The sequence below is a fragment of the Thamnophis sirtalis genome, unplaced genomic scaffold, assembly GCF_051295495.1.
Source record: "Thamnophis sirtalis isolate CommonGarterSnake01/CBP01778 unplaced genomic scaffold, rThaSir2_p1.2 scaffold_1, whole genome shotgun sequence".
Lineage (NCBI taxonomy): Eukaryota > Metazoa > Chordata > Lepidosauria > Squamata > Natricidae > Thamnophis > Thamnophis sirtalis.
In genome coordinates this window covers 127,219,052-127,243,455 of record NW_028261381.1, presented here as the reverse complement: position 1 = coordinate 127,243,455, position 24,404 = coordinate 127,219,052, and the positions used below count along the sequence as shown (strand labels likewise).

The window sequence follows — 24,404 nt, the reverse complement described above, 5'->3', positions numbered from 1 at the left end:
TATTACTAGATAAGGGTAAGCTAACCTACAACTTCAGTAGGTGGCAGCAAATTAATCTTAGCAGTGTCACTTTAGGGTTGTTATTCACTCATATAAGTAACAGCCTGGGAATCTTAAAGCTATTAAGTATAATTATAGAATAAAACAAAATATTGGAAGAAGGTTGACCCATAATGCAATGTGTGACCCTCCCAATGCGCATGCACGCATGACAGGTGCAACCCCCCATTTATTTTGCTTTTTCTGCCCTCCCCAGGCTCCAGAAGCTTATAGCCTCCCCCGCCTCACTGGAGGCCATCTGGAGGCTTCAGGGGCTTCCCTGAAGCCTTCGGAGTGCAAAAAAACGGCCCTATGGGAAAACCAGAAGTTCAGGAACAGACTTCCGGTTTGCTTGTAGGGCCAGTTTAAGCTCTCCAGAGCCTTTAGGACCTTCAGGGGACTTCCCTGAAGCTCCGGAGGACTAAAAACAGCCCTACGAGCAAACCAGAAGTGACTTCCGGTTGTCCACTGGGTCGTTTTTTGTCCTCTGGAACCTTAAGGGAAGCCTCTGGAAGGCCCTTGATGGCTCCAGAGGGCTTAAACCAGCCCTACAAGCAAACCAGAAGTCTGTTCCTGAACTTCTGGTTTGCCTGTAGGGCCAGTTTTTTGCACTCTAGAGGCTTCAGGGAAGCTCCTGAAGTCTCCGGAGGGCCTCTGGTGGGGGGAGGCTGTTTTCGCCCTCTCCAGGCTCCTTTAAAGCCTCTGGAGCCTGGGGAGGGCAGGAAAAAAAGCTGAACTCACGTGCCCTGATAAATGGCTCCGTGTGCCACCTGTGGCATGCATGTCATAGGTTCGCCATCCCGGATCTAGTCCAATCTTCTGCTCAATTCAGGAAGCATTTAGTCGAGCATCTCTGAATGATGGCCATCTAATTTCTTTTTAAATAGTTCCACCAAAGGAGAATTCATTATTCTCCAAGGCAATCTGCTCTATTAAACATCCTTTAGTAATATTTTCCAGATGCCTAATTTAAATTTAATTCTTTGTAATTTAAACTTTTGTTTCCTGTCTTGTTTTCTGAATTAACATGAACAGTTCAGTCCTATCTTCTACTTGGATGCTTTTCAGATACTTAAGATAGTTTCTACAATTCTCCCCTCTTCCAACTAAGCATACTTACTGTGTATTTGACTTTTTAACTATCTTCCTCTATCTGAAAGATGGAATTACAACTACAATTAATGCACATTTAAACTAATAATCCATATTAAACCTGTTACATTAGCTCCGTAAACTATTTCACACCACTGTAGTCAGCAGGGAAAAATAGTTTATTGGATTAAAAATAAAATCCTGAATGTTAACTCTGAAATTCCTAGCAGTGGGGAATTGAATGAGATGATATTATGAACCTACCATTTCTGTGGCTAGGTACACCAATTAGACAACACATGACCCTTTGGGTAATAGTTTCAGACCTATTTTCTTATCTATACAAAGAAACAGAATGACAATGCTCAACAAATCAGTGGGAGCAGGAGCAACTTACAACTTCCTGCCAGATTGACTGTGCTGATTGCCCTCTGGCAGCTGATGGTGAAACTAATTAACCCAGTCTCCAAAGGACTAATATGAGACTGTTCTACTGAACCGGGGGGGGGGGGGGGGGGGGGGGGGGGGGGGGGCACAGTACTAAAATTAAATTACATTAATTTACATTAACTATACAATTACACCATTTATATCAAGATATCTGCAGCCTGGTTGTTATTTCAATAATTCTCCTGAAATAAATAAATATGTGTATTTGTTCATGTGTGCATGAACATGCTCCATATAGGCATTCTTTGACAAGAAAAACAAAATGATTGCAGATCCATTCCTATCTGGAAATATTTCTACCTGATAAGGAATGAGATAATCTGAAATTGTATATATAACATTATAAAAATGGTAGAGTGCCTCAGGATTTGCTGTAGTAAGATTGTATTCTACTGACCTTTGAGTCTTGTCACTTAATATACCTACACTGTCAATGGACCAGAGCCACTTTGTTTTCAAAATTTCAAATGGGCCTGTGTCTGACTTAAATTATCTTGACCATAATCAACACTAATAGAAACATATGATGTTGGTAAAGATATGGTGAAATGATGCCTATTACCTATTGGATATACTTAAGATGAATGTTTCTCTTATGCTACCATGGAAAGGAAATCTATAACCTTAGAAGAAATAATGATGAAGTGGTCTAAATGACGTCTTGCATTACAACTCGCAACATATTATTTGACTGTTTCTCAGCTTTCTGCATTATTATTTCCTAATGACATAATTGTTTTTATTTCAGAGCGGGGTCGTCTGCTTACTTTCGGCTCCAATAAGTGTGGACAGTTGGGTGTTGGGGATTATAAGAAGCACGTAGGCATTAATTTACTAGGCGGGCCCCTTGGGGGAAAACAGGTCATCAGAGTTTCCTGCGGTGATGAATTCACCATAGCTGCTACTGATGGTAAGTATAAGCATTAGTAGGTTGATCTGAATTTCTTTAAATTGAGTCTGTAAAGAATCAAAAATAGTTTGCTTAGAGATTATAATAAAAAAAAAATCCAAACTGACTGGGAGGCATAAAATACATGCAATATATTTCAAGTCATGAAGTACTTTTTTGCTTTTAATATACAGCCAAAAGACAAACCGAGGTGGATGCAAGCATTTCATATTGACTCATCAGTACTTACATTACAATAACACGGTTAAAATCAGCCTCAAATTGTAATGTAGGTACTGATGAGTCAATACGAAATGCTTGCATCCACCTCTGTTCGTCTTTTGGCTGTATTGTTTAAACTATTAAAAGGGACTAATTGTTTTAAATTTTAATATAAAACCTCACAAATCACCATATTCCTATAGGGCTCACAGTGGGGGTTTTTGTGCTGTTATTATATCCTTACATAAAACAAATATAATCATTTGAGAATCCTTCAAATCTAGAGTGGGGTTCTTGACTTTAAAATGATAAACTTTTTATTTTCCAGATAACCATATATTTGCATGGGGTAATGGAGGGAATGGCCGTTTAGCAATGACACCAACAGAGAGAGCTCACAGTTCTGATATTTGTACATCATGGCCTCGGCCCATTTTTGGCTCGTTGCATTATGTCCCAGATTTATCTTGCCGTGGATGGCATACCATAATAATTGTTGGTAAGTATAAAAATACTGGGTTCTTAAGGTAGATCATTATTTCATTTTTTTCCTCTAAGATACAACACATTACTTGGATTCATAGGTAAGAATGGATGATTACTAAGCATACATCAGATTTCCCATATTCTTTAAATCTTGAGCTGAGAAAATGTTCTCTTTTTTTCTCCAGAAAAAGTTATAAATTCTAAAACCATCCTTCGCTCCAGTAGCAGTGGCCTGTCCGTTGGGACTGGTAAGTAATGCATAATTCTCTGTTGGAGTAGAAAATATTATAAGAATAATTCAGAAGAATAGCACATCTCTGCATAGAAATTATCAAGTTCAAGCTCTGGCATAGACAACTGAGTAAATTGTTGCTTTGAAAATCTATGTTATCACTGCAAGTCACAATTATCACAGTATAGATCCGTGATGGCGAACCTATGGCACATGTGCCACAAGTGGCATGTGGAGCCATTTCTGAGGGCTCGCAAGGTGTTGCTCTGTCAGCTCCAGCAAACATGCATGCATGCTCTGGCCAGCTGATTTTCGGCTGTTTTTTTTTCCTCTTGAGGGCGAAAAACCACCCAACGCGCAAACCGGAAGTTCGGGAAGGGAATTGATTTTTGGACGTTTTTTTCCCTCCAGAGGTTCCCTGAAGCCTCCGGAGGGGAAAAATGGCCCAACAGGCAACCCGAAAGTCCGTTTCCAAACTTCTAGTTTGCTTGTTGGGCCCACCTGAAGTTCGGGAACGAACTTCCGGGTTGCCCATTGGGCCGTTATTCACCCTCTGGAGGCTTCAGGAAAGCTTCCTGAAGCCTGTGGAGGGCAAAAAATGGCCCAACGCAACTCCTGGAAGTCCGGAGGTGTTAGTGAGTCCTGCATGCATACGCAGAGGGGGGGGTTGTGTACACATGCTTGGGGGGAGGGCATTGCATTATGGGGGAGGACCTGTGTGCATGCCCCCCTTCCTCTCCCCCCGCTTTTGACACACCTCAATAAAAAGGTTAGCCATCAATGGTGTAGACTGTTATCAGCCAAGATATAACTGCTAGATCAGTGGTAGTTAACCTGGTCCCTACCGCCCACTAGTGGGCGTTCCAGTTTTCATGGTGGGCGGTAGGGGTTTGCTGTAACTCTGCTTTATAAATTGTATAAAGTAAAGTTACTTCCCTACTTTATAAATCATCATTACTGTGGAACTGGTGGGTGGTTAGAAAATTTTACTACTAACAAAGATACAAAAGTGGGTGGTAGGTATAAAAAGGTTGACTACCCCTGTGCTAGATAGACTAAAGACCTTATTTACAAGAAAGAGAATGTATTCTGATAAATCAGTTTAGAGCTTGTTCATTAGAGAATAAATAAAATAATGAAGTTGTAGGGCCTTTCCTTGTTGACTTGTCTGATATAATAATATAATATGATGCTAAAACTCTGATCACACATTAAGGTAAATTTAAGAAAGTCCAATTTGCCCGGGTGGAAAAGGAGCAGAATTGGGTAGCAGGCCATTATCTTGTGGAAGACAATTGACATTTTGAGAAACTAGCTACTACAATGTTATAGGTGTTTTCAGTCTTCTAGATTTCATTTAATTGCTAGAATGAAATTATGCTTTCTCTAACCAATGTACCTTGCTGAAACACTTCAGTTGCTTGGAATAAATTTTAAATATTTGTAGTCTCTTTCAGAACATTCTGGCAGATATGAATTGTATGGAATCTTTGATCTTTTTGTTAATGCTCCCCCCCCCTAAAATTAGCATAAAACAAGGAAACTGATTGAATATAATGTATACAATAATTACAATATGCATTTATGAAAACAGATATAAAAAGAAATTGTTGGGCCAACTGAATACATGGAAAATATTCCACCAGTTAGAAATAATGACTGCAAGTACAATATATACATACAGGAAGTACATTTAAAAAGACATTCCTGCACCAAAAGACAGAGAGAGGGAGGGAGGGAGACAGATTTTCTCAGAGTTTTAATAGTTTCTAATATTCTGTTATGGAAAAATAAATTTTGTCTTCATGTTTACTGTGAGATAACATCATCGTATCATCATGGTGGCAGTTCCTCACTGAACTAATTGTGACTGGCAAACCTGTCACTAAATGATGTAAAACGACATGTCTACTACAATAGCTGGAATTTCAAGGATCAGTAGTTATAAGTCCCTTTGTTCATTTGTAACTGAACGGTTGCTAAACAAATTATTAAGTGAGGACTGTATGGCTGAGTCAGTGGTTTTTTATTTTGTATTCCATCATAAGAATACTTTTATCTTTTTTATCAACTCCTTTCTGACAGTAGTATATGCATTTTCAAGACCATCAGATTTGTTTGAAATGAGCAAATATTTAAGATTTTTAATTCCCTACTCTTTTCTGTTAGTGGCCCAGAGTTCTACAGCTGAACCAAATGAGGAAGAAGAAACTGAACAGGATTCCGAGAGCCCTGATAATAGCAGAGGCTTCCGAAGAACTATGGAAGCAGATTGCGGAATGGGAGATCAGATCAGCAGCACAGAAGTAGCTGTAGATAGCAGTGCTGCTAGCAGCTCCTGTCCTAGTTGGCTGCGCAAGGTAACTCACTGTTGCTATGGTTAGAAAAATAAAACTTTTTCTAATAGTTGTCTTCGAATTTAATGGCTTTTTTTTCAAAACCTGTACTTTAAAATGACCCTTTAAAATTAATATTGAAAGAGATACAAGCATTTTTTTTAAAAATAGAAAAAGCTGAAACAAGTTACCATATTTTTCGGAGTATAAGACTCTCCGAAGTATAAGACGCACCTAGTTTTTGGGGTGGAAAACAAGGGAAAAATATCTGCCTCTGCTTCTCAGCAATTTGCTTCCTTGCAACGAACAGTACAGACAATATACACTGTAGTCTTATATTTCAGACTATACTTGTACAGATGCTATTAAAATTGATGTGCTTTCTGGAAGTATATTTATTCTCTGTTATTTAAAAGAATAGCACTTTTTAAAACAATAGCACGGGACCTCTTCAGATCAAGCATTTATTTTTAAAAGCTTCATTTTGTTAAGTTGTCTAGAATAATAATAAAGCAGTTTTTAAAAAATAAATGTAATAATTTGAAAATTCTATAGGCATTTATAGTTGTTGGACTTACCTCCTTGCAGCAAACAGCCTGATTAGTACAAGAAAGAAAAAAAAAGCCTCCCAGCAATTTGCCCCCTACAGCAAACAGCAAGTTTCACTTTCAAGTTCTACCAATCACCAGCTGTTACAGGCTGCAGGGATTGCTATAGCTTATTGAAGCCTCTGCAAGCCCTGTTTGCTGCAAAAAGGTAAATTGCTGGGAGGCAGAGGCTGAAGGATTGGGGCCGGTGGATGTGTGGGGCTATATAAGACACACCCAAATTTTCACCCTCTTTTAAGGGGGGGGGGGCGGAAGGTGCGTCTTATACTCTGAAAAATACAGTAATACTATTCTATACAGTATTTCTTTGTGTAGATTTGATGAATTTATAATCCTGAAGAGCAGTTAGTTTCTCTTCAACAGTTCAAACAATTATTTATTGTAGGTAGTATTTCTTTTGATAGGAATGGGATACTGAATTCCATTTCATTCAGAATATGTATGTACTTAGTGTGCTAATATATTTGATGCATCATCAGCAGTTAAAATTCACCATCGGAGTTAAAAGATAATGTTTGCTTTAAAATAATTAATTGGTCTCTCATTCTTATTTCTTTTGTAACATCCAATATAAGCATGTTGAATATCTTTATACTCTTATTTGCTTGCTCTCTTTGTGAAATAGGAGCTGGAGAATGCAGAATTCATCCCAATGCCCCAAACCCCTTCTCTTGAAAGCTTAGCCTCTTCCAGATCTGACAAAGAAACTTTTCCCTACAATGAACTAAAAGGACTCCATATGCCTTCGCCCACACCAGTTGACATTAACGAATCCAAATCAGAGTCTTGGGTAATGTAAACATCTATAAATATATGGAAATAGTTTCTGTACTTTGGGATCTGAGTTGGAGGAAGGAATAAGGTGCAAAATGAAAAGCGTACAAATGTTCATCTAAGAGATGAAGTAAAATACATGAAATAATTAGGGTAAGAGGATCTACATAACTGAGAAAAAAATATAATTCAAAGAGGTGTATGAGTGTGTAAGCTTTTAAGGTTGGATGACAGAAATTATTCCCCTCTATAAATAGAGGTTTCTAAGAATTGTATGAGGCCATTGCTAGTAAAGAACATTTCATTCTACATTTATCATAGTTTCACAAAATCTGGTTTTATCTTTTATGATTGTAAGCTGCCCAGAATTACCTTGAGGTAAGTTAGGTGGCCCATAAATTTTATAAATAAATAAAACTGGGAAAACAAAAAATATGAAAACAGCACTAAAAGAAGCAGAAAGATTTGCAAAAATGATGAAATATTCCTCATTCCTAAAGGAATCTATATTTCAAATTTATAGCTAGAACATTGGCAGAGATTTGCTAATTAGCTAATTATTCTAGAATTATTTAGTATTTTGATCTGTTAGGCTTTTAGTAGTTCTAATCTCCCAGCTATGATTATCTATAGTAATTTAGAAAAACATATATTTTCAAAATTTTCTATAACACTTATTCATGAATGTACTTGATTTTCTTTTTACAGCAGCTAGTCTTAGATTCAGCAGAATCCTGTGATAGAGGAAAATTGCCTGTGGCATCATCTGAATGTAAATGCAGTTTTCTGCAAGCTGAAGTGGAACGTCTGAGTGGCTTAATATCAAAGTGCTTGGCAGATCAAGAAAAATTACAACAAGAAACTGCCCGTCTTAATGCCCAGCTGCAAGTTCTCTCTAGGAGACAAGGAACTCACCAGGTATTTTTTTTTCTGAGAAAAGCTAACAATTACATTCTAGTCAACAATACCTACACCTCCAAGCAAATCTGATGGGGCCTCAGTCACCCTAATTAATTACAGCTTCTGAATGCGCTTCAAGGACAGCCCCATGTAAAGTACATTGCATTACCCCCAATTCAGGAGGCGATTAAGGTAAAGTACATTGCATTACCCCAATTCAGGAATAGCAATAGCAATAGCAGTTAGACATATACCGCTTCATAGGGCTTTCAGGCTCATAGGCTCTTAAGCGATTAAGGTGTGTGCATGACTAGGAACAGATTGGCGCACAACACAAAGTTGTGCAAAACTGCTCTTGGCCATGGTGACTTGTTCCTCAGACAAGATTTGGGAATCCAGAAGGTCCTTCAAATTGCACACTGGTTCTGTTTGTGGTAGTACAAAAAATGTTCAGCACTATAGAATGGCTTCTTTAAAGGATAGTAAAACCACTCCCTAGGAAGCCTTAGCCCAGTGTTTTTCAACCTTTTTTGTGCAAAGGCACACTTTTTTCATGAAAAAAATCACGAGGCACACCACCATTAGAAAATGTTAAAAAAATTTAACTCTGTGCCTATATTGACTATATATAAAGTAATTTTCCCACGGCACACCTTACACTATGTCACGGCACACTAGTGTGCCGCGGCACAGTGGTTGAAAAACACTGCCTTAGCCAATCAATAGGGTCATGGATTTGAATATACAGTTGGCTAAGCTAGTAGTCCCTAGAACTCTTTCTTAGAACCCTAATTCATCAAGACTAATAGGATCAAATTCCACCCAGAAAACCACAAATTAAGCTGCATTCACCTTCACAGACCTACTTCAAAGTTGGAGTTCAATTTAGAACAAATCTGAGTTAATTTATCTGTTAAGTACCTGGCATATTTGTTTGAGACTTTGCAAGTAATATTCTGAACCAGCTCTTCCCCAAATGGCCCCGGTTATTTTAAACAAGTTGTGGGTGCTTATTCAGCCTAATTGGAAACAGGTGTGACTTTATATCACTGTTCATTTATATTTCCCTGCTGAAACAACCAGGATGCTGATAAGATGATACTTAAGAAAACACACTGGCTTTTTCCCACTTTCTGTTCCTTTTCAGACCCTTAAAGAATAGATACTGTAGCCACCGTTAAGAGACAAACTAGTTCATAAATCAGTTCCAGCTGAGTTGGTTTATGGGATGTTTATGGGATGTTTATGGGACGTTTCTATTTCAGCAGTGTTTCCTTGACAATCTGAGCAAACAGCTGTTAGGCCTTCCATGACCATTTTGTTCTTAGTAGAGAGATCACAAAGCAATTGTGGTTAAATGAAATATTCAGTTGAATACATTTCACGTTGAACCATTTCCTGTAGATTTTTTTTTCCAATTGTGAATATGTTTTCTTTTTAATCTGAACAGCTGGAATCTCATTCCAAAGCTACACAAACATCCAAAGAAGAGATGGAATCCGATCCAAAGCCTGACTTGGATTCTGAGTCCTGGTGTCTCCTTGGAACTGACTCATGCCGCTTTAGCCTGTAATCTTTAAATCCTGGAACCTATTCATTTTCACACAACATTAACTACATGCAGAGAACAGCTTTCCTAGATTCAGGTCCTTTGTGAGCAATGAAGTCAAGAGTCTCCATAGCCTCCACGTATGCAAGAGAGGAAGCACTGCCTTAAGCTATGAAACTAGGAGGGAATTTAGAGTGTGTGTGAACACTTAAATTCAAACCAGAGTCTGTGCAGGTATGACAATGGTGAGTTCTCTCAGTGTATTGTTGAGTCAGTAACACCATTCCCAGGAATGGTCCAGCAGCAGCACTTCGTTTATTTCCTAACTTTCAAAGAACAACAATGAATCTGCAATAGTATTCACTTCATCTTCAAGCAATTCAAAGATGAAAAATTAATGAAAAGAGAAAGCCAGCAAACACCTACTTTGACAGTAAAATTGAATGCTCTTAATTATTGAGTTATTTTAGCTGATAAAGTTAAAGGAGAAGCATCTTAGCCTCTAAGAATGAAGTTTGAAGAAGGTGAAATATTTTTTAAAAAGCAGATGAAAGCATCCAACAGAAAAAAACAAGTTTCTATTTATATTCATTTCTAAACACATATACATGAGTCTGCAGATAACTTATTTATAGTTTTAGGGATGTTGGAGAAGGACATCAAGAACCTCTTTTTTTCACTGCCGTTAGGCATTGTTCAAATGCAAAAGAACTGGCTGACTCTTTCAGCTACTCTAAATCTCTAGCTCTAGAATTCCAACAACCACTGTTTTTTATGTCAGACAGAGTGATTGGAATTTGAAATCAGACGCATTTATGACTTGACTCATATTAGTAATTGGCCTGAATTCCAGTAAGAACTATGGAAAACCACTTTTTTGACTTAAATCAGTATTTTTGCTTCCTTTCAATAGTTAATGAAACTGGACTTAAATATTGCTTTTAACAAAGTATGTGCATCAAATATAGTGGTCACAATCAATTATCATGCATCACTTCTTCTCTAGTATTATTACTAAACTATGCATGAAAATTGTTTGAAAGTATGTTGCTTTATTTTTCACATTTAAAAATAAAATTGATATTGTTAATTGGACTACTTTACTATCTTACTCCTTTGGCATAGATATAATTTCTAAGAACTATTTCTGCATTTCTCTTTACAGTAGTATGGGGTTTTATTACAGCTTAACTATAACCTTTAGAAAAAGTTCTTTTGTATGCTTGCGTCCATTATTTTATTTGGTAGACCCTTGATTTTAATCTCAACTTCTCGTATATCTCCAACATCTCTTATGTATTCTATAATTTTGCCAGACTGAGAAAAGGAGAAGGGGAAGAATGTTAAACCAAAATTTACTCTGTTAAAATATTTAATACGTCATTGTGCCATTTAGTTGATTTCTTGCCCTCCAAAAATTACTAAAGTTTTTTTCACCCCATATGAAAATACTGTTTTATCAACAGGTTGTCTTTTTATAAAAAACAATTATGTTGGGGCTACAGCTAGTAAAAAAAATAACGGAGCAGATGAGATTCACTATTTCACAGAGCAGTTTTTATTTCAGTGCTCTACAATTGAATTGAGTACTAATTCACTGCACTGAGTGGTGATCACTCAGCAGTACATGTGTGCCTTTAAATATGACATTGTCCAAGTTGTGCCTGTTACAGATCCTGATATATGCCCCAGCCCTGCTATGCAACCAAAGCAGAGATTTTGCCCTGCCTAAAGGATGAAGGGAAAAGGCCAAAGTGCCTTTGAGAAGTCCATTTCCCTTCTCCCTTTTTCAGCAGTGCTAGTTCTTAGATGACGGTTACTTATTAGCATTGCTGTTGATCTATTATATTGATATTCAACGTATGAGAACTATTTTGTTGTAATCTGTTTTTCTAAAATGCAATAGTGGAATGGTTTGATGTTTTCTGTTTAAATAAATTTTGACACTCAATTGTTTCTGTCCTGATTAATTCTAATAGAAATTGAAGATATTTCAAGGAAAACACATTTGAGGTTGCTTGATTCTACATTTATCATGATCAGACATGGTCCGCATTTTCACAGGCAATGTTTATCTTCCTCCTGCTACTGTTGTTTTTTGAATATTTTCAGTAATGTGCGCTGCTTTACTTTGTAAAAATTCTACTGCCAGATATGAAAATCTTACAACACTTAAAACCAGTCATTTTTCTGTATATGTTATGTTAATTATACTTTTTAGCCCCTTTAGTTTGTCATTATAGTTACAGATTTTTCTCACTTAACATCCATTCATGCTGCAATGACTTTGAATTTATGACAGGGCTAACAGGGCTTTAGAATGGATCCTCAAGTTCCAGCCATCCCAGAAACCCTATGTTAAATCTGATTGCTACTTGTGACCTTCATTGGCTTCCCACAGGCAAAGTCAATAGGGGAGCTGGCAAGGAAAGTCACAAGTCATTTAGTAAATCACTTGTAGTCTCCCCCATCTGGCAGCAGTTATCTCTAGTGCATTCATATTGCACCATGCAGATTATGCCCCACACCCCAACAACAGACACTCCCACCATTTGCACATCCTCTGCTCAGGAGCAACCACCCAGAGCCTTGCTGCCCTGTGCCAGCCACCTGTGTATCTTCTGTTCAGCAGCAGCCACTTACCTCCCTGCCAACTTGCTGGCAAGCTACCTGGGACTTACTTAACAACCTGTGATCCTTGCTTATACAGCAACAGTGCACACTCACATTTGCGAACCAGTAGGGAAGGTAAGTGAATCCTGCCATTACTCTATTAGCATGAGGATCCAACCTAGAACCCCTGGGCTTCTAACCTGGTGTCTTAACCACTAAACCAGATTGTGGTTTTTAAACTTTGTCTATTTTTGTATAGATGTTATGTTTTTTTTAATTTTTAAACTGCCCTGAGACATTTAGATAATGAGATGGGGTGTATAAATTTGATTAATAAATAAAAAAATAAGTGAGAATATGTAACAAATATTGCAATCGTATGATATATCATTTTAAAAGACATTTTGAGGTTTAGCTTAATCTTATACAAAAAAGGTCTTCATGCAGAAATCTTTTTCTTACTATACACATTAGACTTAGCCATATCGAATATAGGACAGCTTTTTAAAAGACAAGAACATAGTTCAAGGAAAATAAAGCGAATCACTGCCTTCTCCCCAACAGACATGAAGACAACAGTACAGAACTATAAACACCTCTGACCTATAATAAAAAAGCAATCATTGGTCCTCCCATTATTACAAGCAACTTCCATTTTACATGATATATTAATATAATACCTGTGCTTTGTATAAACAATTTTAGATTTGTAAAACAAACTGAATTTATTATCTCATTTGAATTTGAGCCACAAGCCAGAATCTGTTCTGAGATGGGCAGCTACATAAATTTTATATAAATAAAAATGTTTTTGTTTCTCAAAAATTAAAGAATAAGGAGCCGAGGTGGCACAGTGGTTAAATGCAGCACTACAGGCTACTTCAGCTGACTGCAGTTCTGCAGTTTGGCTGTTCAAATCTCACCGGCTCAGGGTTGACTCAGCCTTCCATCCTTCCGAGGTGGGTAAAATGAGGACCCGGATTGTTGTTGAGGGCAATATGCTGACCCTGTAAACCGCTTAGAGAGGGCTGAAAGCCCTATGAAGCGGTATATAAGTCTAACTGCTATTGCTATTGCGTATACAAGCACAATCATAGCAAACCAGGATTAATGACAAATTTTGTGTATTGTTCTTTGTGCAAGCGTCTCCAAAAGTAAAATATAGGCACAGAATCCAGCAATAAGATTATCTTGTATTTTACCTCATCAACCTCTAATAAAATCTGATTTGATAAATAATATTAATGACTATTACTCAAGAGATGAAATCTGAGCTTGCTTTCATTTTGAAATAATTTAAATCTATGTATGGTGCAAAAGAGTTATTAAAAAGTTTTCTTTCTAAAGCTAGATAGAAAAATAAGAACAAGAAGTTGGTAAAAACCAAGATTCCTGCTTAAATCCATTTGACATTTTGTTAGTGAAACAGCATAAGAGAATAACAGATTGGAAAGGACCTTTGAGATCTAGTTCAGCCCCTTGCTCAAGCAGGAAATCTTATACCATTGGTTGTCCAATATCTTCTTGAAAATCTCAAGTGTTGTTCCATTGATTAATTGTTCTAACAGTCAGGAATGTCCTAGGTGGTTCTCTCCTTGATTACTTTCCATCCATTGCTTCTTGTTCTAGCTTCAGATGTTTTGGAGAATAGGTTGACTCCATTGCTTGTTTGTGGTAGCCCCTTAGATCCTGGAACTCTGCTATCATGCCACCCTTTATTCCTTCTTTTCATCAAACTAGACATACCCCAATTTCTGCAACCATTCTTCATACGTTTTAGCTTCCGACAAATTTAGCAACATAGGCAACAATTATTTTTCACATCACATAATGAATTTTAAACCTATTATTATAAAAGGAAGCTTTTTAAGTTAGCACCAGATCATTGAAAATTTGAGGCACAGATAAAACTAGCAATTCAATTTTTGGGAATCACATACTATACTTTGTTAACTGTGTTATGCAAAATTGGTATTTTCCAAACAAAGCATTAATCTATGTTTCCACATTCATTTGCCTTTGCAAGCAACTTACATTCTATATATTTTATGATAATTTGCTTACAGCTAATTTGCTTATATATATATTTATTCTATTTGTTTGCTGATTGTTCTGGTTGACCTATTCCCAGACATTTTAATCATTCATCTGTTAGCAAAGGCAGAGCTAAACAACTCCCCACTTCCAAATAACTATCTCAGTTTCCCTTCACTGATCTTAAAGTTGTAGAGAGTTGAAAATCAGGTACTACAATTATGCTATAAAGAACAATCCATCCAAATGTCTACTTTTTTTACAGCAATTTTTATAGATTAAAGTGAAAAACACTAACTATGTAATGGGGAAAAAACTGTTTAAAGCTTTTCCCAGCTAATGGAAATAGCAGTATGTAATAAAATGACATAGCTCTTATTCTTCTCCAGCTATTATTCTAATATTTAAAATATGAATTTTCTAGAACATGGGTTCTTTTTGTTATGGTTCTCAGCACAGAAATGGGAATCATTTATCTCTGGCAGCTCATACAAGAAATAATTGATCTTGGATGCCATCAAAGAGTCACAAGTATAGAGCCATGATTTATAAGAACTTAGTATTTTCTTTCAATTTTTAATATGACTTTTTGCAGGGCCCTTCGTCTATGTTCTAAGAAACAGGCAAAAATTCCACTACAAAATATGCAAGGAATCTCAGGGAACCATTTTTACAGAATACAAAATTTCAAGATGATAAAAACAAAACCACTTTTTGTCTCTCTACCAATAGGTGCCTTGACCTGTAGTATAAAAATGACCATTTAAAATTAGTGGATTTCTCATTGGTTTTACACTGAAACTACTTCTCAATAGCATCAAACTGAGAAAAACTGCAAGAAACCTAAGTATGATTACACCAGTTGTAGATATCATCTTGTCCATTTACTAGCAACGCTTTTTTTGCTGTGGTGGTGGAGGCCTATTCTTAATGTTCTTGCACATGGGAATATGTCTCTCAGCAACCTTAGGTGCAAACTGACGAGTACAATATGGACACAATTTGTAGTCTGGGTTTTCCATAGCTGGTGCTGGGGGAAGATCTGAGGCTTTTCCCCCTTGGGAGATAATGCGCTGCACTTCACGAGCCCTGCGCAAAGTCTTGATGAAAGAGTCATGCTTCTGTCTCCAATTGCTTTGTTTAGATGTAGTATTGCTTTGCTTGGGAGTCTCAGGACTTTGGCTAGAAGTTTTTTTCTGCAGCAAGAAGGGGAAGTCGGAAAAATAATTTAAAACAACGCAACTTTGTTAGCTCATACTGTGCTCATTGTAGCTAATTTTTTTATGACAATACCAATAGCATTTAAGCTTATATAGCAATAATATAGCAATTTACAATATAGAAGTATTATTTACATATTGCCCCCAAACAATCTGGGTCCTCTTTTTCCGATCCCAGAGGATGGAAAGCTGATTCAACCTTGAACTGTAAGTTTTGGGCAGAGTTTGCCTACAGTACTGCACTTTAACCATTGAGTCACTAGGGGTGTCTATAAAAGTTATTTATAGAAATTATATTATCATATATAAGATTAGGTTATTTCTAATGTCATACATTTTGAATTAAAAAATTCAAGATAACTAGGACTATGAAATGTATGTAAAGGGAATTTTTTATTAATTTTTAAAAGTCATTTCCACTTCTTTCTTAAGGTCATTTCAAGCTAATAATATAACATTTTAAATCTATGCCATTATTAAAATATCTCAATAACATAATTGAATTGTGAATGAAACTTACTGCACTAGAATGTTATGAATTGGATAGTGTGAAGAAATAAGTTTTGATTATACTACATTATTTTCCTTCATCATCCTAAATATAAATGATTTCTTCATTTTATGGTTTTCCCTAAAACCAATTGTCAGTCTGTCTTCTTGTACTGACTTTTGAGCATTCATTACAGATTCTGTAACATAACAATTTTAACCATTTGTTTTCACATTCTCATTGCCTCCTAGTTCATGAATAATAAAGGTTTTTTTAAAAAGTTAAACTTACTCTATTTCTAGGCCAAGTACTAGTATCTTAAATAAACATTAATGAAGATTTTGCCTTAGTTTTGGGGGTCTTCCGAACATCATTTTCAGCATGTAAATGATGCAAATTAAAAACTAATTATGGACCATCAAGTGATATTAAAAATGAGATATGTTTTAAAGAAAGGTAGGATTAAAAAGACCAAACTGTTATCTTAGCCAGATGCTGCTCAACAAGCTTAAGGCTGAAAAACATGAGTTGGAAAATGCATTACGTAATAGCAATAGCAATAGCAGTAGACTTATATACCGCTTCATAGGGCTTTCAGCCCTCTCTAAGCGGTTTACAGAGAGTCAGCATATTGCCCCCAACAATCTGGGTCCTCATTTTACCCACCTCGGAAGGATGGAAGGCTGAGTCAACCCTGAGCCGGTGAGATTTGAACCGCTGAACTGCTGATCTAGCAGTAGCCTGCAGTGCTGCATTTAACCACTGCGCCACCTTGGCTCATATTAACCCCATATTAAACCACAGAAGCGGGATACATTTAATAAATTAGTTATGAACATCACCTGTGAAATATATGTGCCCTTCAAGAGATGATAGGTCTCCAATTCAGTGCCCTTTGCTCTAGCCTTGCTTGAATCAAACACTTTTCTTTTGGATCCATAATGTTTGCTGCAAATATTCATATGTTTCTCCAACCTGGAAGAGTAAAGTCTCCGTCCACAAAAATTGCATTCTCCCCAATCTTCTATATCATTCTGGACCTCTATATAGGATGGTTCTGCTGCCATTGATTCTGCATGACTTACTGGGTTTCCTGTTGGAGAACAAGACTGGTTGTGTATAGATGCTGGTTCTAGGTTCTGAGTGGAAGAAATATTGGAGAAGTTATCTCTAATTTTATTGTTGCTAGCTATCAATTGTTGCTTTTTGAGCCTTTCCATATGAAGTGTCTGTGGAAGCAGTGCAGTCCCAATTGAAGCTATTACAGTCTCTGAAACAAGTATTTTTTTATCGTTATCATGTTGTGCAGTAGATTTGGAATCACAGTTTTGGGAAATAGCTGTCATTTTTTTCTCGGGCAACCATAATCCTCCTTGCTCTCTTTTTGCTTCTGCTTTAGTCTGCTGTCTTTTCCACTGGATTTTACGGAGCTCTTCTTCTGTTTTCCTTAGTTTCTCCCTAAGGAGAGCCTCCTTTCGCTGGATTTCCTCCTCCAAACTTCGTCCAGCAGCCTCCAGTTTTTGAATATAGCCTGACTCTGCTCTTTGTGAATGAGAAGTTGTTCTATTAGATTGTTGTACAGAAAAAGGAGAGTGGACCCCTATAGGCTGAGCCTTTACCGAATGTGACATTTTTGTTTTCTCTGAGCTAATCCCACAGGAAGTAATCTCTGTTGCTGGTGCATTTCCAACTTGCCAAGAACTTGGTAAGGGAACATTCCCAGATTTTGGGTGAAAAACCGGCTTAAGTGGATATGCTCTGTCAATACCTTCTCTCCGCTTCATTCTCCAGTGGGAAGGCACAGTGCTGGCCTGACCCTTGAAACACCAGTTATGGGGGCCAGCAGAATAAAAGCCTGCTTTATCTAAGACCAACTGACTACTTTCTGCAGGCTGAGTACAGGAAGAGCTCCGCTCTTTGAGAATATGAAGATCTTTCAATTTTTTATCTTTACAGCACACAAGTTGCTGCTGGATATTATTCCTCAGATGTTCTAACTGGGACTGTTCTTTAAGAACTTCAGGATGACATCTTTCCTGGCTTGTTGCAGGAAGACTGGAATTGGATGGTATTGGATCCATATGCGAACACACAGCCAGCTGCAACTGAGCCATTCAGCATTTCCACTAAATCTGAGGAAATGCAACAAATTATATACATGCTATAATTCCTGCTCTCATTCTAGAATCATATTCCTTTATTATGATTGAGAAAATATTCTCTGATCGCAAGTAACCTAAATGTTGTCCTCCAACAAAATCAATGTACAATTTCAGCCATGATCAATAAAAAGAACTGTGCAAATGAAATAATGTACTTTAGTAGTACTGCATTGCTTCTAATATAACTTGCAATATCTGAATGTGGAAACCATATAAACCAACCACATCCATACCTATCTTATTCTGGATAGTTATTAGATTGCCTAGAATGCAACTACATTTGTAGGTGAAAAAGTACCACACACAACCTAAAGGTCTTGCTATTTCATACCAGATCTGTTATACAGGATTTAATCTTGATTAAAGTGTTTGCATGGGTATCATAGAAACATGGTTCACAGACGAAAAGGATGCACTCACATTTCCTAGCACTGTCCAGCTGGCTACTCCATAATGCAGCAAATTGGATTATTCAGTGGTGCAATGGACCTGGTCTATATGAAATCCTTCGGCTAACCCTAGGTGTAGCATTAGTCTACCAGTGCTGATCCAAAGGTATTTGTTTCAAAAGGCAACTGTATTTTTTTGTTTTTCCTTGAAGAAAAAACAAAGAAACTACAGTTGCCTTTTGAAAAAAATACCTTTGGGACAATTATGACCTGGATGACTGAGAATTTCCACAGGACTCCCCGTGGAGATTCTCCCCGTGGAGATTCGTACCCTCACCACCGTCCAGGCCTTCCGCACAGCCCTCAAGATCTGGCTATCCTGTCAGGCCTGGGGATAAGACCTGTACTTTGCCCCACCCGAATGCTGAATGAATGTTGTGTTTTACTGGTTTATTTTTTTATTATTCACATTTTTTTTCTTTCTTGTGTTTTGTCCTACACTCCCTTCCCATTAATTGTAAGCCGCCCTGAGACCCCTCAGGGAAAAGGGCGGCCTATAAATTTAAATAAAATGAAATGAAAATGAAATGACTACCAGTGCTGAATTCATGCTGCTACCATAGGGACAATATGAAGATAATATTATTAGTGTACCATCTTCCCTGATGCTTCTCTTCCTGTGGATGACCTCAGTGCAATCTTAGAATATCCTTATCTCTATATCCATGGAATTTCAATTCAGAAGGATGGAAGGCTGAGTCAACCTTGAGCCGGTGAGGGCTAAACCCCTGGCAGTCAGCAGAATTAGCCTACAATACTGCATTCTGACCACTACGCCACCACGGCTCTTTATCTGAAAATGGGAAGCCTTTCTGTTATGTAAGTCATTGAGAGATCATTACCTACTCAATTTCAAACTGATGGTTAGTATAAACCAGCAGCAAGGAAGACCAATTAAAATGATGAGGATTATAGTCCAATGGTTTCCTGAGTGTACTTGGAGGAATTTTCTACTTTGTCTGTCAGCTAAGAGCCAAGGTGGCGCAGTGGTTAAATGCAGCACTGCAGGCTACTGCTAGATCAGCAGGTCAGCGGTTCAAATCTCACCGGCTCAGGGTTGACTCAGCCTTCCATCCTTCCGAGGTGGGTAAAATGAGGACCCAGATTGTTGGGGGCAATATGCTGACTCTCTGTAAACCGCTTAGAGAGGCCTGAAAGGCCTATGAAGCGGTATATAAGTCTACTGCTATTGATAGACTGGATAATCTACAGAATACGAAAATAGTTTTAGTGGATAGGATGACAGCCCTTGAGACAAATGACCCTTAAGTTTACTATGGAGCTGAGAAAAATGCATAGGAGAAACGAGAACTGGAAGACAAGTTCATCTTACATTGAGATCAGACAGGTTCTTTATAAGGTCACCTGCACAACACTGGAAGAAACAAAGTTGCTCACTTTCCTATCTCGACGGATCAAAAAAAAAATATGATAGTCACAATGGTGTGACTGAAGCTCCATCTATTTTTTAAGTGTGGAATGTGTACAATACTTATAAAAATGAACTGATTTAATAATACTATTATGATTGCATTATGACATTTTGATCACACCATGCAGAATCCCCATTTGCCTTCACTGCATTTCCAAATAATAAGTCAGCATTTATATTCTGTACTCTGCAACACCTTGTTTGCCAAGATTTTGCGGTAGAGGGTAGAAGACTTCACATAATTTTTGCATACAATCAGATCTATTTCAGTGTGGAATACTGGGTGTATCATAACACTATAATCCTGACAATTTTTTCTCTGATTTTGTATTTTCAATTTGTAGATCTCTATAATGTGAACAGGTTGTATAGAGCTAGACTTAACACCTGATAATTTTATCCTTCCTCTACCTTGTTTATTAAATCAACCACAACTGGTCTCATTTAAGCAATGCTTCCTTGCAGATGGGATATTATTTATTGCCTAAAGGTGGCAGGTGTAAGGTCTCAGTTACAAATAAGTCCATTGATTATGGATGCTTATGTGATTATAGACCAATAACAAACTCACATTTCAGTTCATTTGCCTATCTCTGGCAAATTGTCTTGGCAACAATTTAAAACGGTTTACCATTCCTTTTCTCTAGGTTCTTCAGAGAAAAACCAGAAAGTCCAGCTGCCTCTTGAAAGAAGCACCTTTGGAACCTTTTCTCTATTATTTTTTAACTTTCTGATGTAGCCTACACTCCGGGGATTTCTAGTTGTCTCCCCTCCAACGCCGCTTAGCTTTCTCGTATCAGCCGAGATAAGCCAAAGGTTGTTACTGCTTGTGAATGATTTTGCTGTTGGGGTTCACTTCTGTAGGAAAGAGGACTGAAGGGAGTGCCTTTATTTTCCCCCAAAGGCGGCCGCTACAAGCTTACACAGCATTAAACTAGCGCTGGTCTCCATTAATGATTTTACACTGTAATGGGACCCGAACTGCCGGCTCGAAATTTGACAAAACTCAGGTAAGAGGATACCGACGGAGGCACGGTCGTTGCTACAACTTCAATTCACGCACCTACCAAAGTAGCCTGCCCGACGGCTCCAGATACACAACCGCCGCGCACGCGACGCCGCGCCCGCCTGTCTGTTTTCTCGTAACGGCACCACCAGACCTTCACGCGGCGGTTTAGTGCCGTTGCGTAGCAACCGCAGCGCGCCCCCGTTACATCCGATTCCACCTCAGCGGCTTCCGGTGGGTGAGAGAGAGAGACCTTAGGAACCGTCCCGGCTTTTTCCTAATTATGTGTTGTTAGTTATAGCCCAAGGTGCCCACCGTTTAGCCACAAAAAGCAGCGCCGCTCGACTATTAGTCGTTTAATCAATTCCACTTCGGTTCCGCCGTACTGAACAAAGCCTGTCTCGGCGAGGTGTGTTCGTCGTGAGCGGCCGTTGGTGCGCCGCTCGTGCCCGCTCGGTTCTAGGGGGCGGGTCACTCTTGACAGCCATCTGCGAAGCTGGCAAGAGAAACCTTCGCGTTGCCCGGGCGAAACCTGACCCGCCAGATCTCAGGCGCTTTTACCTTCTCTATCCAACGGGGTGGAAATAAGGGAAGGGCCTGTCGGAGCGAGGCCGGGAGCCTTTCCCTCCAACTTCCCCTGCGAGACGTAGGGGAGGGAAACGAGAATCAGGTTAACTTAGTTATCCTGCGTAGGCACCGGAGAGAGGCTCGCTTCGACAATGCACTATGTGGAGGCTGCTCGAGGGACGGTCTCTCTGCAGGTATGGCACCTGCATCTCTCTTTCTGCCTGATTGCTGTTTTGTTTTCCGTACAGGCACCCCCGACCATGGCTGAGGGAAGCGACCTCGCTTCGGTGGACTATGAGGTGTTTGGGAAGGTGCAAAGGGTATTTTTCCGCAAACATACCCAGGTGAGTGGGCTCCATCTGCAATTCCCCCGAGGTAAGAGATTGTACGGTACTGGCAATTTTTGTCACTCCCCGCCCCCATTTCTCTCCTGCACTTGGTTCCAAATGGGTGAACATTCTGGGGGTGGTTAGCTAATAAATTAGAAGGTTCTACTTCCATCCAGTTTATATATTGGTCCATTTTATCTAGTTCTTTGTTAATTTTTAATGTTTTGATTTTTAATGCTGAACGTTATCATTTTATAGTGTGTTTTTATGTTGTAAGCTGCCAAGAGTTGCTTGACAGTGAAATGTGTGACATATGAATATAATAAATACATATAATTATGAGAATTTTGGAGACTTAGCTTAGGCAGCTTGATTACCATTGGGATCAAGAATGTCTGTTATTAAGCAAAGTAGTTGTTAAATGAGTCATACCCCAATTTTGTAACCTTTTTTACCAATGTTATTAAGTGAATCATTGCAGTTGTTAAATGAATCATGTGCTTGTTAACTGAATCTGGCTTCTCGTATTGACTTTGGTTATCAGAAGCTGACAGAGAAAATCATAAATGGTGAACACATGATCCCAGGATGCTGCAACAATCAAATACATTCTGGTTGTCAAGCTTGTTGTCAATGACAAGATGCCATTGTCTTTTATATTAGCTCTTTTTAACAACAAATAATACATTTCCAATTAATCTTTGTTTATCTTTGAATGGCATAGCAGAAGTTTGGATTATACAGTAATTTAGTGGAGTTATAATAATTCTCTACAGAGCAATTCTAAAGGTTTTTATATAATTCAGATTAATTGTATTTGTGTTTGTGTGATTTTTTAAATATCTACATGTATATTGTTCTTTTTAGGCACAAGGAAAAAAGTTGGGTCTAGTTGGCTGGGTCCAAAATACTAATTATGGCACTGTGCAAGGACAAATCCAAGGACCACTTGTCAAAGTCCGCCAACTTCAGGAATGGCTTCAGAAAACTGGAAGTCCCAAATCTCACATCGACAGAGCGGAATTCCACAATGAAAAGAAAATTGCTCGTTTGGAGCATAGTGACTTTTGTATAATCAAATAAGAGGCTTAGGAACTGGATTTATAAAGTCAACTATGGATTTGTCTAGAAGAAAGTCATTCGTTTCTTTTAATTGATTAAATGCGTTATTTCTGTTGTAATTATTTATTATATGAAGCTTCTATTAAAAGTTTTAAGACAAACATTTCCTGAATTGAGTGATGCCCCAATATTTTGACTGTTAATAAAGACACATTTGCTGCATAATATCCAGAGTTATGTATAAAAATGAAATGTACATATTGAAAGATTGCAATTATATAGAGAATATAAATTACAGAATTTCATTGCAAACTTATTAATTTTTTGTTTTTGAAGCTTGATAAATTATAAAATAACTTGATATGGAGGGTACATATACACTTAGAAAAGGAATTCTATTTTAAATAAATATAAATGACTTTTCCTGATCAAGATTTACTCTATGCTATGCAAAGTATAAAAATATTTTTATTCTGCATTTCAGTATAACCTAGTTACAAACCATGCTATAACTATGAAGATAAACAGATATGAAGATAATAACCATATTGGGGGAGGGGGGTTGGCAGGGCTGTGGTGTTCACACAACTCCTATGGGCTAATTAAAGACTGATTCTTTTTCACTGATAACCTACCTATACACAAGCAAAAGTATTGTCTCAAAGATGCTTTTTCAGGAGGCAACTGAACTTTTTTGCTTTTTCTTTTGAAGACATTTTTCTTCTCATCTAAGCAGCTCTTTCAGCTCTGACAGGATAGTGGGGAATGGAAGAGCTGAAGAAGCTTCTTCAATGAGAAGCGAAAAGTCTTCAAAAGAAAAAACAAAGTCCAGTTGCCTCCTGAAAAAGCACATTTGGGACAACCATAACCTGGATGACTGAAAATCTCTACAGATAATAAAAGTATCTCATCTGCACTGCTGGATATTGAAGCTAAACATGAGATAAATAAATAAATGTGCAAAATCTCAGCTTTATTAAACAACATATCTTTCTCAATATTCAAATATTGTGTCTCATAGCACATATGCCTTGGAATATGATAAGAGTTCATCAAGCCAGAGCTGCACAGCTGCAGTGTTAAATGTGTTTCTAACTTACTTCTCAGAACCTGCCCAACTACTGCTTAAATCATGTTTCAGCAACAATATTCCTTTTAGCTCCTTGGCAATCTGAAATACTGTATTCCTATAAGGTGTTTTTTCTGTATTTTATCTTTGCTGATAAAAAATAAATATGTGAAAAAAAATGGACAACCCTTTAAAAATATTAGGCCCTTTTCTGGCACTCATTTTATGTGACTGTCATATTTTGATTATATAATTTTTATTTCTCCTCCCTAAATGCAATGATTTATATTTAAGCTCTTGAGGGACAACTTTGAAAGAGTGCTGTGTATCAAAATGATAAAAATTCATAAAAAATTCCAGTGCGTCAAAGAGCATCTAATTGGACATTTACAAT

The 24,404-nt window shown here is 37.7% G+C and overlaps 3 protein-coding genes across 6 annotated transcripts in view; 2 read left to right on the top strand and 1 right to left on the bottom strand.

Moving 5' to 3' along the window:
* The window catches only part of NEK9 (NIMA related kinase 9), a 36,048-nt gene extending 24,520 nt beyond the window's left edge, over positions 1-11,528 (top strand). Inside the window, exons 16-22 of the mRNA XM_087724345.1 lie at positions 2,330-2,491; positions 3,021-3,191; positions 3,364-3,426; positions 5,580-5,770; positions 6,980-7,144; positions 7,837-8,046; positions 9,479-11,528. Of these exons, the coding sequence (XP_087580471.1) occupies positions 2,330-2,491; positions 3,021-3,191; positions 3,364-3,426; positions 5,580-5,770; positions 6,980-7,144; positions 7,837-8,046; positions 9,479-9,601 (1,085 nt within the window). The 3' untranslated portion in view covers positions 9,602-11,528. The remainder of the gene's footprint in view (positions 1-2,329; positions 2,492-3,020; positions 3,192-3,363; positions 3,427-5,579; positions 5,771-6,979; positions 7,145-7,836; positions 8,047-9,478) is intronic.
* Positions 11,529-12,546: 1,018 nt separating this feature from the next.
* On the bottom strand, positions 12,547-21,116 carry ZC2HC1C (zinc finger C2HC-type containing 1C). Its single transcript, XM_014061543.2, has 3 exons — positions 21,045-21,116; positions 16,777-18,066; positions 12,547-15,420 (listed from the first exon to the last, which is right to left on the bottom strand). The coding sequence occupies exons 2-3, from the start codon at positions 18,046-18,048 to the stop codon at positions 15,112-15,114; spliced, it is 1,581 nt and encodes a 526-aa protein (XP_013917018.1). The 5' UTR covers positions 18,049-18,066; positions 21,045-21,116; the 3' UTR covers positions 12,547-15,111.
* A 43-nt stretch (positions 21,117-21,159) lies between these two features.
* On the top strand, positions 21,160-23,104 carry ACYP1 (acylphosphatase 1). 4 transcript variants are annotated; one of them, XR_015697887.1, is made up of 3 exons: positions 21,160-21,217; positions 21,799-21,925; positions 22,747-22,886. XR_015697887.1 is itself a non-coding variant. In XM_014061538.2 (3 exons), exons 2-3 carry the CDS (start codon positions 21,811-21,813, stop codon positions 22,960-22,962), a joined length of 300 nt encoding a protein of 99 aa, XP_013917013.2. In that variant the 5' UTR covers positions 21,170-21,217; positions 21,799-21,810; the 3' UTR covers positions 22,963-23,104. The 4 variants fall into 4 exon arrangements, 3 of the variants coding, with proteins under 3 accessions (XP_013917013.2, XP_013917012.2, XP_013917011.2); XM_014061538.2 differs by having other exon boundaries at positions 21,170-21,217; positions 21,799-21,894; positions 22,747-23,104; XM_014061537.2 differs by lacking the exon at positions 21,160-21,217 and adding an exon at positions 21,228-21,392 and having other exon boundaries at positions 21,799-21,894; positions 22,747-23,104.
* Positions 23,105-24,404: the final 1,300 nt, after the last annotated feature.